General features: G+C 38.7%; 1 protein-coding gene across 1 annotated transcript in view; it reads right to left on the minus strand.

The window, feature by feature from the left end:
• Window positions 1–12684: 12684 nt before the first annotated feature.
• EFHC2 (EF-hand domain containing 2) overlaps window positions 12685–13475 on the minus strand; it is a 168753-nt gene continuing 167962 nt past the window's right edge. The window contains exon 15 of the mRNA XM_020285042.2: window positions 12685–13159. Coding sequence (XP_020140631.1) covers window positions 13058–13159 — 102 coding nt within the window. The 3' untranslated portion in view covers window positions 12685–13057. The remainder of the gene's footprint in view (window positions 13160–13475) is intronic.

A 13475-nucleotide genomic window follows, 5' to 3' on the forward strand; every position in this document is an offset into this window, starting at 1 on the left:
TGAGGGCAGGAGGTAATAGGGAGTGACTGCTTAATGGGTATGGTGTTTCCTTTTAGGGTGATCAAACTGTTTTGGAACTAGAGGTGGTAGTTGCACAACATTGTGAATGTATTAAATCTGCAGTCCCCATCCCCCTGGGCCATGGCTGGTCCCAGTCCATGGCCTGTTAGGAACCAGGCCATGCATCACCACCTGAGCTCCAACCTCCTTCCCTTGTCCCGCGTCCATGGAAAAATTGTCTTCCATGAAACCTGTGCCTGGTGCCAGAAGGTTGGGGACTGCCGTAGTAAATGCCATTGAATTTTAAATTTTAAAATGGTTGATTTTATGTAAGATATATTTATCTTAATAGAAACATTTAAAAAATTAATGTAATTTACTATATTAACAAAATTTTAAAAGAAAAATGATATGATCACATCAATAGATGCAGTGAAAACATTTAGCAAAATCCAATATAATTCCTGATCTTTCAGCAAAGCAGAAATGGAAGGGAGCTTTCTAAATCTGAAAAAGGATGTCTACCAATACCCTACAGCTAACATCACACTTAATGGTTAAAAAGTGAATGCTTTCCTTTTAAGTTCAGTGACAAGAAAGGTATGTCTACCTTCACCACCTCTATTCAACATTGTACTATGTGAAAAATCTGATCATCTGTGATCATCTTTTTGAATTGTCTATGTGAAAAATCTGATGATATTTATAAAAAATCGACAAGACTAATCAATGAGTTTATTAAAGTTAAAGGATACAGGATCAATGTACAAAATTCAATTGTATTTCTATCTTTTAGGAACAAGCAATCAAATTAAAATTTTCAAAAATTGCCATTTACAGGAGGGATCAAGATGGTGGATGAGAAACACCGCCAGAAAGAGTGTCTCTGCAGAAAAGACAGATTCTAGCAGAAATTAGAAAAAAGAAGCAAGAAGGCGAGCATACACCAGACGAGGGCTGGAAGGAGGGGTACCTGAGACCCCGGGAGACTCCACGGGAGGAGGCTGCGGAGGAGAACTGGAAGCTGAGACCGCCGGAGCAGCCCGGAGACCAGTGGGAAGGGTAGGTGGATAAATCACCTTTCCCCTCCCCTGCATTTGGGACTGCTGGAGGGCTCCCCAGCGGGTGGAGAGACCTGCAGACACCAGCCCAGAGACGGCCGCCGCCAGCTAGCGATGAGCCTGTAGCGGACGCGGCACCAGACTCCCAAATCCCTCAGGGCACCTCCGTGTGCACAGACCCGAGCCGCGGGTCTGTGCCTCCTTCTCCCCTCCGCTGACCCTACCCTCGGCTGCCCAGAGAGACAATACAGCCACCAGCCTGAGGCACCTACAGAGAAAGGGACCTTCCCTTTTGGGACCCTAAAGCTAACTAAGGGGAACTCAGACTGTGAGCTCCCTACCCGCCAGCCCTCCCAGGTGCTGCTGGCACGGTGTTCCCAGGAGAACAGTGCCAACTCAGAGGCTGAGAGACACAGACACAGCTTGGGCTCCCTGTGGGTGAATTGGGACCGGAACTCCTCTCTCTGGTGGGGATACAGTTTTAACTCTGGGACCCAGAGGTCGGACCTGCAGACCAGATACCCTGCACCGAGGGCTAGCATTGCCCCGGGCACAGAAGGGATATTTGTGAACAGCCTGCTGAGGTGTGTGTGCCTCCAGGGGCAGATCAGCGTCCTAGAGGGCAACCCTCCCACCAAAGGGAGGCCGTGCACCCAGCCCAGGCAGCGTTTCTGTGCAGGGAATCTCCCCGCCAGCATCACAATCCAGGGAGGCCTGGTGACGTGTGGTCTGGCCTGCTGGCAGAGGACCAGGGGTAGCTGCAGAATTGGGGAGGGTGGAAAGAAGTGAGGCCTGCTCCAGACTACGGGTCTCAGACAGCCCCACCCCCACAAGCAGACTTTCTGGCTGAGCAAGACCATTCCAGCCCCGCCCTGATAGCTTTTTCTGGAAGCAGAGAACAGAACTTTGACCCCTGCTAAGGGCATTGGTGGTGCCTGAGGGCAGGCTTACCCAACCCAGCTCCGCCCAGAACAAGAGCTGATAACAGGACACAAAAACAACAGCATAGCCTGTTACTCCAAGCAAGCGCCACCTACTGACAGGGACGGCATCCTGCACAGCCTTTTCATGGCACCCACTGACTCATTATACAGGGAGTAGTCAAATCTCACCCACAGACACCACCTAATGGCTCAGAAACTAAACAAGGCGTGTGAATACCCAAACAAAAACCTAAAGGAAAGAAACAACAACTGATTGACATGGGAAGAAATCAGCGAAGGAACTCAGGAAATATGAAGAACCAAACGGAAAACACACCCCCAAAGAGGAACACCAGCCCCCTAGAAACAGACACCAACCCAAATCAGGCAACCAAAATGACAGAAGAGGAATTTCATATGTGGATCATAAGAACACTCACCGAGCTGCAACAACAACTCAATAACCAACACAAAAAAACCACAAAAAGCCTCCAGGATCTAGAACAAAAGTTCACTAAAGAAATAGACACAATGAAGAAAAGTTTAACCGAACTCCTAGAAATGAAGGATCAATTCAGGGAACTACAAAATACAGTGGAAAATCTCAAGAACAGGGTAGATCAAACAGAAGAAAGAATCTCAGAGATTGAAGATAACATCCTCCAACTAAATAAAACCATCACAGAGATAGAGCAGAGAAACAAGAGAAAAGAGCAAAGCCTACAAGAGCTGTGGGATTATGTGAAGAAACCTAATGTGAGGGTCATAGGGTTACCAGAAGGGGAAGAGGACAACACCCAAGGGTTGGACAAGCTATTTGAAGATATAATAGAGGAAAATTTCCCAGGCCTTGCTCAAAATCTCGATATACAAGTTCAAGAAGCTCAGAGGACCCCTGGGAGAGTCAATGCAAACAGGAAGACGTCATGACATGCAGTCATCAGACTGACCAAAATATCAACTAAAGAGGCCCTTCTAAGAGCTGTAAGATGAAAGAAGCAAGTAACATACAAGGGAAAGCCAATTGGAATAACACCAGACTTCTCTAATGAGACTTTACAAGCAAGGAGAGACTGGGGCCCCATTCTCACTCTTCTGAAACAAAACAATGCCCACCCTAGAATCTTTTTCCCTGCAAAACTAAGCTTCATATATGAAGGAGAAATAAAGACATTCTCAGACAAGCAAAGTCTCAACAAATTCACCAAGACAAGACCAGCCCTACAAGAAGTACTCAAAATAGTGTTACGCACAGAACACCATAATAAAAACTCACGAATATAAAAACAACCAAAACCCAAAGATTAAAGGTCAGATAATACAATGGCTCAAGAGAGAAATCAAACCAACAACATCCAACCCAACAGAATGAACAGTAATCTACCTTACCTATCAGTTCTCTCAATAAATGTGAATGGCTTAAACTCTCCACTCAAGAGACATAGGCTGGCTGAATGGATAAGAAAATACAGGCCAAGTATATGCTGTCTTCAGGAAACACATCTAACCTGCAAGGATGCATATAGACTAAAAGTAAAAGGGTAGAGATCAGTATTCTAGGCAAGTGGAAGCCAAAAGAAGGCTGGCATGGCAGTTCTAATTTCAGAAGATTTAGTTTTTAAACCAACAAAAGTAGTGAAAGACAAAGAGGGTCATTATATAATGTTGAAGGGCACACTTCAACAAGAAGAGATAACAATTTTAAATATATATGCACCCAACTTAGGTGCACCCAGATTGATAAAGCAAACCTTACTGGATCTAAGCAAATGAATTAATAGCAACTCCATAATCACCGGAGATTTCAACACCCCACTGACGGTACAAGACAGATCCTCCAAACAGAAAATTAATAAAGAAATAATGGACTTAAACAAAACCTTGGAACAACTGGGTCTGACTGACATCTACAGAACATTCTACCCAAAATCCACTGAATATACGTTCTTCTCATCAGCTCACGGGACATTCTCTAAGATTGACCATATCCTAGGACACAAAGAAAATCTCAAGAAATTTAAGAAAATAGAAATCATACCATGTACCTTCTCAGATCACAGTGGAATAAAAGTAGAAATCAACCCTAACAGAAACTCACATTTCTACACAAAAACGTGGAAATTAAACAACCTCCTACTAAATGATTACTTCATAAATGAAGAAATCAAGATGGAAATAAAAAAATTCTATGCTCCTACACTGCTGGTGGGACTGCAAATTAGTTCAACCTCTGTGGAAAGCAATATGGAGATACCTTAAAGCGATACAAGTGAATCTACCATTTGATCCAGCAATCCCATTGCTAGGCATCTACCCAAATGATCCAATGACACTCTACAAAAAAGACACCTGCACTCGAATGTTTATAGCAGCACAATTCATAATTGCAAGGCTGTGGAAACAGCCCAAGTGCCCATCAATCCAAGAATGGATTAATAAAATGTGGTATATGTATACCATGGAGTACTATTCAGCTCTAAGAAACAATGGTGATATAGCACATCTTATACTTTCCTGGTTAGAGCTGGAACCCATACTATTAAGTGAAGTTTCCCAAGAATGGAAAAACAAGCACCACATATACTCACCAGCAAATTGGTATTAACTGAACAGCACCTAAGTGGTCACATAGGTACTGCAGTAATAGGGTATTGGGCAGGGGGGAGGGGGGCGGGTATATACATATATAATGAGTGAGGTGTGCACCATCTGGGAGATGGTCATGCTGGAGACTCAGACTTGTGGGGGGAGGGGGGAAATGGGCATTTATTGAAACCTTAAAATCTGTAGCCCCATAATATGCCGAAATAAAAATATATATATATATGAATATAAAAAAATTGCCATTTACATTAGCATTAACAAGTCTGAAATATTTAGGGAGAAATCTGTCAAATATGTGCATCACCTGCACACCAAAAGCTTCAAAACATTATTGAGGTAAAGAAGTCTTAAATAAATGGAGTGATACACTGTGTTCATAAGTCAGAAGACTCAATATTATAAAATATCAGTACTCTTTAAATTTATCCATAGTTCAGTACAATCTCAGTCAAAATCCTAGCACGACTTTAGAACTGACAAGCTAATACTTGGAAATTCATATGGAAATTCAAAAGATCTAGAATAGCCAAAACTGCTATGAAAAGGAAAAGAAAGTTGGAGAATTATCACTACTGATTTCAAAACATGTTAAAGCTCCAGTAAACAAGACAGTATGATAGTTGAGTAAAGTTAGAAACATAAATCAATAGAACAGAATAGAAAGTCCAGAAATAAATCCATACATAAATCAACAACTAATTTTAGATAAAGGTACAAAGGCAATTCACTGGAGAAATGATAGCTTTTTAAACAAATGGTACTCTAACAATTGGATATCCATATGCAAAAAAAAACAACAAAAACTTGGAGCCATACTTCACACTGTGTGGATTTCAAAATGGAGTTCATAAATGAACTCAAAATGGATTATAGACCTAAATGAAAAACCTAAAGCTATAAAGCTTCTAGAAGAAAATATAGAAGAAAACTTTTTTGACCTTGGTTTAGGCAAAGATTTATCATCTATAACACCAACATCACAATCCATAAAACAAAAAATTGATAAAATAGACTTTGTCAGAATTAAAACCTTTTGCCTTCCAAAAGACCTTGTTAAGAGACAATAATAGTAAGAGAAAATATTTGGAAATCACACATCAGATAAAGAGTCTGTATCCAGAACATAGAAAAATCTCTCAAAACTCAATAAGAAGAAAACAAACAACTACAATGAGATACAGTCGTTCCTTGGGATCTGTGGGGAGTTGTTCCAGAACCTCCCCCATATATCAAACCCACTGATGCTCAAGTCTCTGATAAAAAATAGCACAGTATTTGCATATAACTTATGCACATCTTCCTGTATACTTTAATCACCTTTAGATTACTTATAATACCTCATACAATGTAAATGCTATGTAAGCAGTTGTTATACTGTATTATTTAGTAAACAATAAGACAAAAAAGTCTGTACATGTTCAATGTAGATGTAATTTTAAAAAAAATATTTTTCACCCATTAGAATGGTTAAAATTTTTTAAATTGACTACACCAAATGTAAAGATGGAAATGCGATACCTTTCCTCACTCACCATCCTATTACAAAAGACATGTTAACAAGAGAAAAGCTTAACAAATTTATTTAATCACAGTTTTGTGTCACATGGGGCCTTCAGAAATGAAGACCCAAAGACCCAGGGAGAACTATCTATTTTTGTGCCTAGGTTCAACGACGAATGAGCAACCATGTAGAAATGTGACTGGACAAAAGGGTATGATCTGGTGGTAATAGACTGAGGGAGGAAGGCCAGCAAGGCCTGTCTGTTCAGATTTTTCTTGGCCTCTTTGTGCAGCATTCCTTTCCTCTGGGTATAGGAAAGGACACCTGTCACATGAGGGTATTCAAGGGAGGAGAAAGGTCAAAGAATGACCTTTTCTAGGTTTTATGGTTTGTTTGGGGGAAGAGTTCTAGTTTCTACAACCTGCCCTGGAAAAGAATTCTGGTATGTATGACTGACTTCAGGGAGAAAAGAGGAGATGGAGAGGGGAGGGGAGGAGAAGAGCCCCTGCCTTTGAGGCTGCTTCTGAGAAATTCCAATTTCTTTTAGTTCAAAGTACTCAGCACACCAAGGTGCCATACTTTGGGGTAATGTGTCTTGAGCTCCCATTCAAGTATTGGTGAAAATGTCGAGGAACTGGAACTTCATACAATGCTGGAAGGGATATAAAATTGTACAGTCACTTTGGAAAACAGCTTGACAGTTACTTAAAAAGTTAAACATACACCAACCATAGGATCTAGTCATTCTACTCCTAGGTATGTACCTAAGAGAAATGAAAGCCTATGTCCATACAAACACTTGTACATGAATGTTCACAGCATCTCTATTTGTAATAGCTAATAACTGGAAACAATCCAATGTCCATCAACATGTGAATGGATGAACTGTGGTATACCCATAAATTGAATACTACTCAGTAATAAGATGAAATATTAATACACACAACAATGTGGATGAATTTCAAAGTAATTATGCTTAGTGAAAGATCACCAGACAAAAGAATGCATACTGTGTAATTCCATTTATATAAAGTTCTAGACAATGCAAACTTATCTACAGTGACAGGAAGCGCTCAGTCATTGCCTGGGTATGAGGTATTGTGGAGGATAGGGATTTACAAAAGGGGGAGATTATAAAGGGACATGAAGAATTTGGTAGGGGTGATGAATATGTTCTGTTAAAAGAAAAACTTTAGACAAATTAAATTTAACAGAGTTTAACTGAGCAAAGAATGATTCTTGAATCAGGCAGCCCTTAGAACCAGAGGTTCAGAGAACTTTACTCCACAGCATGGGGAAGCAGCATTAATGGATGGAAAATGTTAGTGAGGTACAGGAACAGTTCGATTGGTTACAGCTCCGTGTTTGCCTTATTTGAACGTGGTCTGATCAGTTGGCCGCCTGTGATTGACTGAAGCTCAGCTGCTGTGATTGGCTGAGTCTCAATTATTTGTTACAGAAGTACACAGTACTCCTAAATCAGGCTTTCAGTTTATAGCTCATTGTGTTAGGACTCAGAGGAGGGAGGCAACTTCAGGCGAAATTTAGTTTAACAATTCATTATCTTGATTGGGATTATGTTCCATAGGTATATACATATGTCAACTCATCAAATTGTACACTTTGTGTGCAGTTCATTGTATGCCAATAAAGCTGTTTTTTAAAAATTATGATTGTTAATAATATGCCAGGCAGGCACTATGGTTCTCAGACTACACACACTCCTCCTGGATAATCTTATTCAAACTCACAATTACCATTCATACTCTGATGATTCTCAAATATGCATCTCCAGCCCAGGCCATTCTGCTGAGATTCAGACCTGTTAATCTAGCTGCCTTATCAACATCTGCACTTCTCTATTCCACAGGCACCCTAATTTAGCATGCCCAACACAGAATTCTTGATATTTCTCCCTTCACTTGATTTTTCTCTGGTGTTTCCCAGCACAGTGAATGGCAACACCATCTACTCAGCTGTCAAAGTGACCCAGTCGTAATTTTGATTTCTTCTTCTCCCTCATCTCCAACATCCTGAACATGTCCTGAATCTATCTCTCCACTTTTCACTAACGTTACATTAATCCAAATCTCCCATCACTTCTTTGGCAACAGTCTCCTGATCAGCCTTCTTGCCGCCAAACTCACTCTTATAGTTCACACGCATAAAGCAGCCAGAGATTTTTAAATACAGACATGATCTTTTCATTCCCCAGATTAAAATCTTTTAGTAACTTCTCATTCCCTTGGGATGAAGTTCAAACTCTTTAAATTGAGTTCTACGAACAAGGTGGTCCCCATTATCACCCAGATTCCCCTCTGCAATGATCAGCTCCTGCCACTGGCCCTCTTACTCTCCCCGCTCCAGTCATAATTAGAGCTGGGGGTATTTGCAGCAGTCTGAAATGGCTTTTCAGCTCCTAGTCTTTATTCAATTGGCAGCCTCACAGCCATAATGAAGAGCAGTATTGGCATGGGAGAGAAAAGCAGGCAAAAGTAATTTTATCAAGTTCTTATTTGAGTCAGTTGTTCTAGTTGTACAGGCAAAGTAGGAAGAACGAAACACAAAGATGACTTTGGTGAAACTATTTCTAAAGGAGAATGCATTTTTGTGTTTTCACCAAGCTATCAGCCCCTCTGGATTTTAATATTATAGTGAGGTCTTAATAAGGATCTCCTCTATTTTTGGCTTTCCACAGAGGGAAGGTGGTGCTCAGGAAGCTGAGAGATTGATGAATAGTGGTTTGATGTATTCGAACCATTCACCACTTCGAGTTAAATGTACATATTCTGTTCAAAATAGACAATGGGGAGGGGCGGTCCCCCTTCCCCTCTCTAACTTGCGTAACATCAGGCCTCACAGGTTTAACTAATGAGTATTTAGAAGTAAAGGCTCCTACTGATTCCAGCGAGTCATTAATTCTCTGCTTGCGAAGCCACTGTGGAGTTTTTCATCGGCCACTTTTTCAGCCTTTTTACCAGTTGCTTCTGAGCAGCCTTGCTGACCCCTGGGTTCTTGTGTGTGCCACACACCAGATACATAATGAGCTCAAAAGTCCCCTTGGAAGGAATTTTACTGGGTACCAGGAACAAATGCAAAGAAGATGCCCATTCTGGCCACTCTGTTGACAAAGTGTCTCATAATTCTTAGTTTTAAGAAGCTCAATTGACCTTGAAAGACAATGTATCTTTAAACCAATATATAACCTGATAGAAGAAGGCAGGTGGAAGTGAGTTACAAAATTCTCTTAAACTAATTGCACAGTCAGCGCTATCCTTTGTAATAATGGATGTTTGCTCCATTATCATTCCAGGTTTATTATTTGCTAAATAGCCTCATTGATCTTGCCTCAGTGGGCTTTCTATTTTTAGACATTACATTCTCTTGGGAATTGAAAAGCATTATGTTTCTGAAGATGCTCAGTCAACTTGAAAAGACTCGTTTTTGAAAAGGTCTTAACCTGTCTTCAACTTGAAGCAATTCAGTCTTTGCCCAAAAAACATTAGGGCAGAGATGCATTATTACATTACTCAAGTATACCATCATTGGGAAGCTGTTTGTCTGAAAGGTCATTTACAGACCAATTTTGAAGGGTATTCAAAATTCAGGGATCTATACTCATAACTTAGGAGACCATACATGTAGTTGGGAGTATAACAATTCATTATTCAATGGATTCTGCATTATTCAATATCATAAATATTTTGTGGAAAGCCCTACTATTTCATTAACATTCCAACTACTGAATTTAGAGCAAAGTAATAATGTGTGAAGGAAGGCGAAGGCAAAAGGAGAAATGGAAAAGGCCAGGAAGCAACCCCCTACTCGAATTAAGATAAATCCAAGTTGGAAAGCCAGGAGTGTTGTGCTTTGGTTTTTATAATTTGGGGAGATTTCATTTTATTCATCAATAACTCCCTGGTATTTGAAGAATGAAGAGAAATTTAAATATCCTGAACTCATGACTGAGGTGTTCAGAAAGCCTGGAAGCTCTACAACCCCAAATAACCAAACTTCAAATTGTCTAGCATTAAAACAACAACAACAAATGGTGTGTTCGACCAATTAAATCAAAGTTACCAAGAATGGTGTGTTCAACCAATTAAATCAAAGGTAATAAAAAAGTAGGCAAATGTTTAAACTATTATAATGCTGGAAAGGTACAGTGCTCTGCACCTCCCCTCTATTGTCTGAAATTTTAACCATTTTAGTAAGCTTAGCTAAAGTTAATCAATACATAAAGATATGCAACTATTATGTACCCACCATAATAATTAAAAATAAAAAATTAAAAAAATAAAATTAAATGAAACAATAGACTTATCCACATTACTTTTTAAAGAGTTAGGTAAGAAAGGGAATTAAAAGGCAAATTAGCACTCCCAATTAGTTGTCTGCTGAAACATCATACTTCACAACAGTGCCTCAACAAACTATTTAATGGGAACTTCAACAGCTTTTAATCAGTTTTGTATGAAAAGACATGATTTGATTTGGGCTTTCAAATGACTTTATCAATCATTCCCACAGTTCCAAGAATACTAAAAAATAATTAGTTCTTAGGACAAAAGGTTTGCCTATATTAACCTTCAACTCACCCAGACATCCAAAGGCAGCACTTGCTTTTCCATCAAAATGAGAAAATGTTAGCAGCTAAAAATACAAGTACATGCAAAGGCTGTGAAGCTTTTTTCAAAACTATTACCCTGGAACAATGACACTAGTTAGGATTTTTCTTTTTCAGATGGAATAGAAGAGACAGAAATTCCAGCCCACCTCTCCACCTCCCCCAAAGATTTTAGTCACAGGGTTTATTTGTGCTGAAACTCAGAGTTATCTAGTGCTTGAAACCTAAACAGAACACATCAGCATTTCAGGACCACCTGGGACCAAGGGGGGCTGGGAGATTTCCAGATGGATTGTAAGACAATTCATTGATATTTACATAACGAGAATAAATGTTTTTCCTAAGATAGCATTTCCCTTCAGTGTCTTGAGACCACCAGCAAAAGAGGGAGGTACAGAAATTCTATTACATTAATAGTCTTTGTTTTTATGGCTTTGGCATTTATTAACTAGTGGGAGCTGTTTATTGGGTCATAAACTTTACTAATGGGGATATTATCTCTAAATTATAAATCTTCAGTATATGGCTTAGTTATAAAAGAAAAATTATTTAAAGTGTCTGTATGGCTGCAATGTATCATGTTTATCGGCATGATTCCTATAATGGCCATTTCGTTGCTAATTGTGAGCTTGAACCAGAAACAACCAGGGCAGTAACACACATCTCTGCAATAGAATGAACCATTGTCACCCCACAACCTCGGGAGAATTATCATTGATTTGTTTCCTTTCTTTTTCTCCTCCCATTTCTCAAATGAACTACATTATGAACCTGTACAAGGGATAAATTATCTACATATTTAAACTCTTGAAAGAAAGACAACTGACTGAAGAGTTGAATAGGTAAATGACGAATATGTCAGCTTGAAAAGTTCCAGGAAAGTGTCATCCTTCTAAAAGCTTGCTCTCTGGGGAACGAAAAAATCTTAAAGTGACAAAATGGCTTGGCACTGTCAGTTGTCTTAAAAAAAAAAAAAAACCTGAGACAAAAATCAAGTAGTCAAAATTAGGTTTTATGGGTAGATGGTTCTTGTATATATATATAAATTACACTAGTTTACTGTAAAGTCCTAGGGGGTCTAGTCTAACAATAGCACACGTGGAATTATCCTAGCTTTATACATAGAAATACTTTATTGATTAACTTCAGTTTTTAAAACATGAAAGAGCCACTGTTGTCGAGTAAATTGGTACATCTGAGTGCCAAGAAGCCAGCTCATTTCTAGGCAAGACGCTGCTGGAAATGTGGAGTGCAAGAATAATGAGACAGACCGAAGGGGCCCTTGAGACATCATCAGCTCCTCTTCCTCTCCTCAGAATAGTCTCTGAAAGGTAAATGGTGTGTCCCATCTTGATAGGCTTCCATTGTCTCTGAGAACACCTAACACTGAAGAATGGGGTAGATTGGTTGGACTTCTTACAGTGAATTCCCAGAGGTCCATGGCTATGGGTTTTAATCAACTAGATACTATATTACAAGAGTTCTACTGAAGAAAAATAAAAATAGAACTAGAGAAATGCAGGGGAATGTAGTTTCTGAATATTTAAAGCTCTGGGGTGGGATGCATGGTGTTTGTGTGTGTGTATGTGTAAATGAACTCCAAAAAAACTCTCAAAATTTTCAGCATTCACATCCCTAAATATTTTAGACATAATACATTTTTGGTCATACTATAAATTTACACACATGAATATATTCCTCAGCTAACAAGCTGACTTTAGATAGAAAAAGGGCATTAAAATATAAACACTGCATATGTTTCAATTTCTCTCCTAAATTTTCATGTGTGTGTGTGTGTTGAGGAGGAGGTTCCTTTTCTTTCCATAGTTTTACTAACTTCAGAAAATAAACACGTTCACTGTAGAGAGGGTTAAGAATTATTTTGATGAGGTGGTTTGCTACAAAACTTAATTATATAAGTAATAAACATGTGTCAAAAAGATTTCAAAAAATGTTTAATAGAATCACAACTTATTGCTCTGATATAATTTGATTTTATACTGTCATGCATAGCCATCAAAAGTCATTTTCTGTTCATATTATAATGAATCAAATTATGTTAGATGGAAAATTATCATAAGACTCTTTGATATTAATAAATCATACATATTATAAAAATATTCGACATTTTTAATGGCATTTTTAATAGTGCTGGTATATCAGCAATATAATATGATGTTCTGAAAAACTAATGTGACAAAAGAAGATTAATTGTGGTTTATGGATTTCCAGTCAATATGAACCTTGTTTCTTTTTTGTTTATAATGAAATTATATCTCCTAAAATAAACTTGGCAAAATTATAGCAGTAAATCAAAGGGAATTGACCAAAACCAGCATGGTTAGTCTTCCTCCAAGCCAAGCACATCTTTCAAAAGAGTTATGTAGTCAATGTATTTCACAGGAACAGGTGATGGCATTCCAAGCCAAACCTCTTCACATCTCTAGAAAAAAAAAAGAAAAAGAAATAATTAGAACCACATTTCAAATTGAAGTTTTGAAAATTCAACATCAAATTATTCCTCCTCTTTATATAAGCTTTTGGTAAACAGTTTATTTTTAAAGTGGAAATTTTACCATCTACTTCAGGATCATAAGGACTTTGTGAAAGATTGGATTTCTGTTCTTGATTCTTCTCTCCCTTCCTGTATTAAAATTATGGGGGGAGGGGGGGAAATGGGCATTTATTGAAACCTTAAAATCTGTACCCCCATAATATGCCAAAATAAAAAAAAAAATTACATGCCCACACTGTTTTTC

This window comes from Microcebus murinus, chromosome X (assembly GCF_040939455.1).
Source record: "Microcebus murinus isolate Inina chromosome X, M.murinus_Inina_mat1.0, whole genome shotgun sequence".
Classification (NCBI taxonomy): Eukaryota; Metazoa; Chordata; class Mammalia; order Primates; family Cheirogaleidae; genus Microcebus; species Microcebus murinus.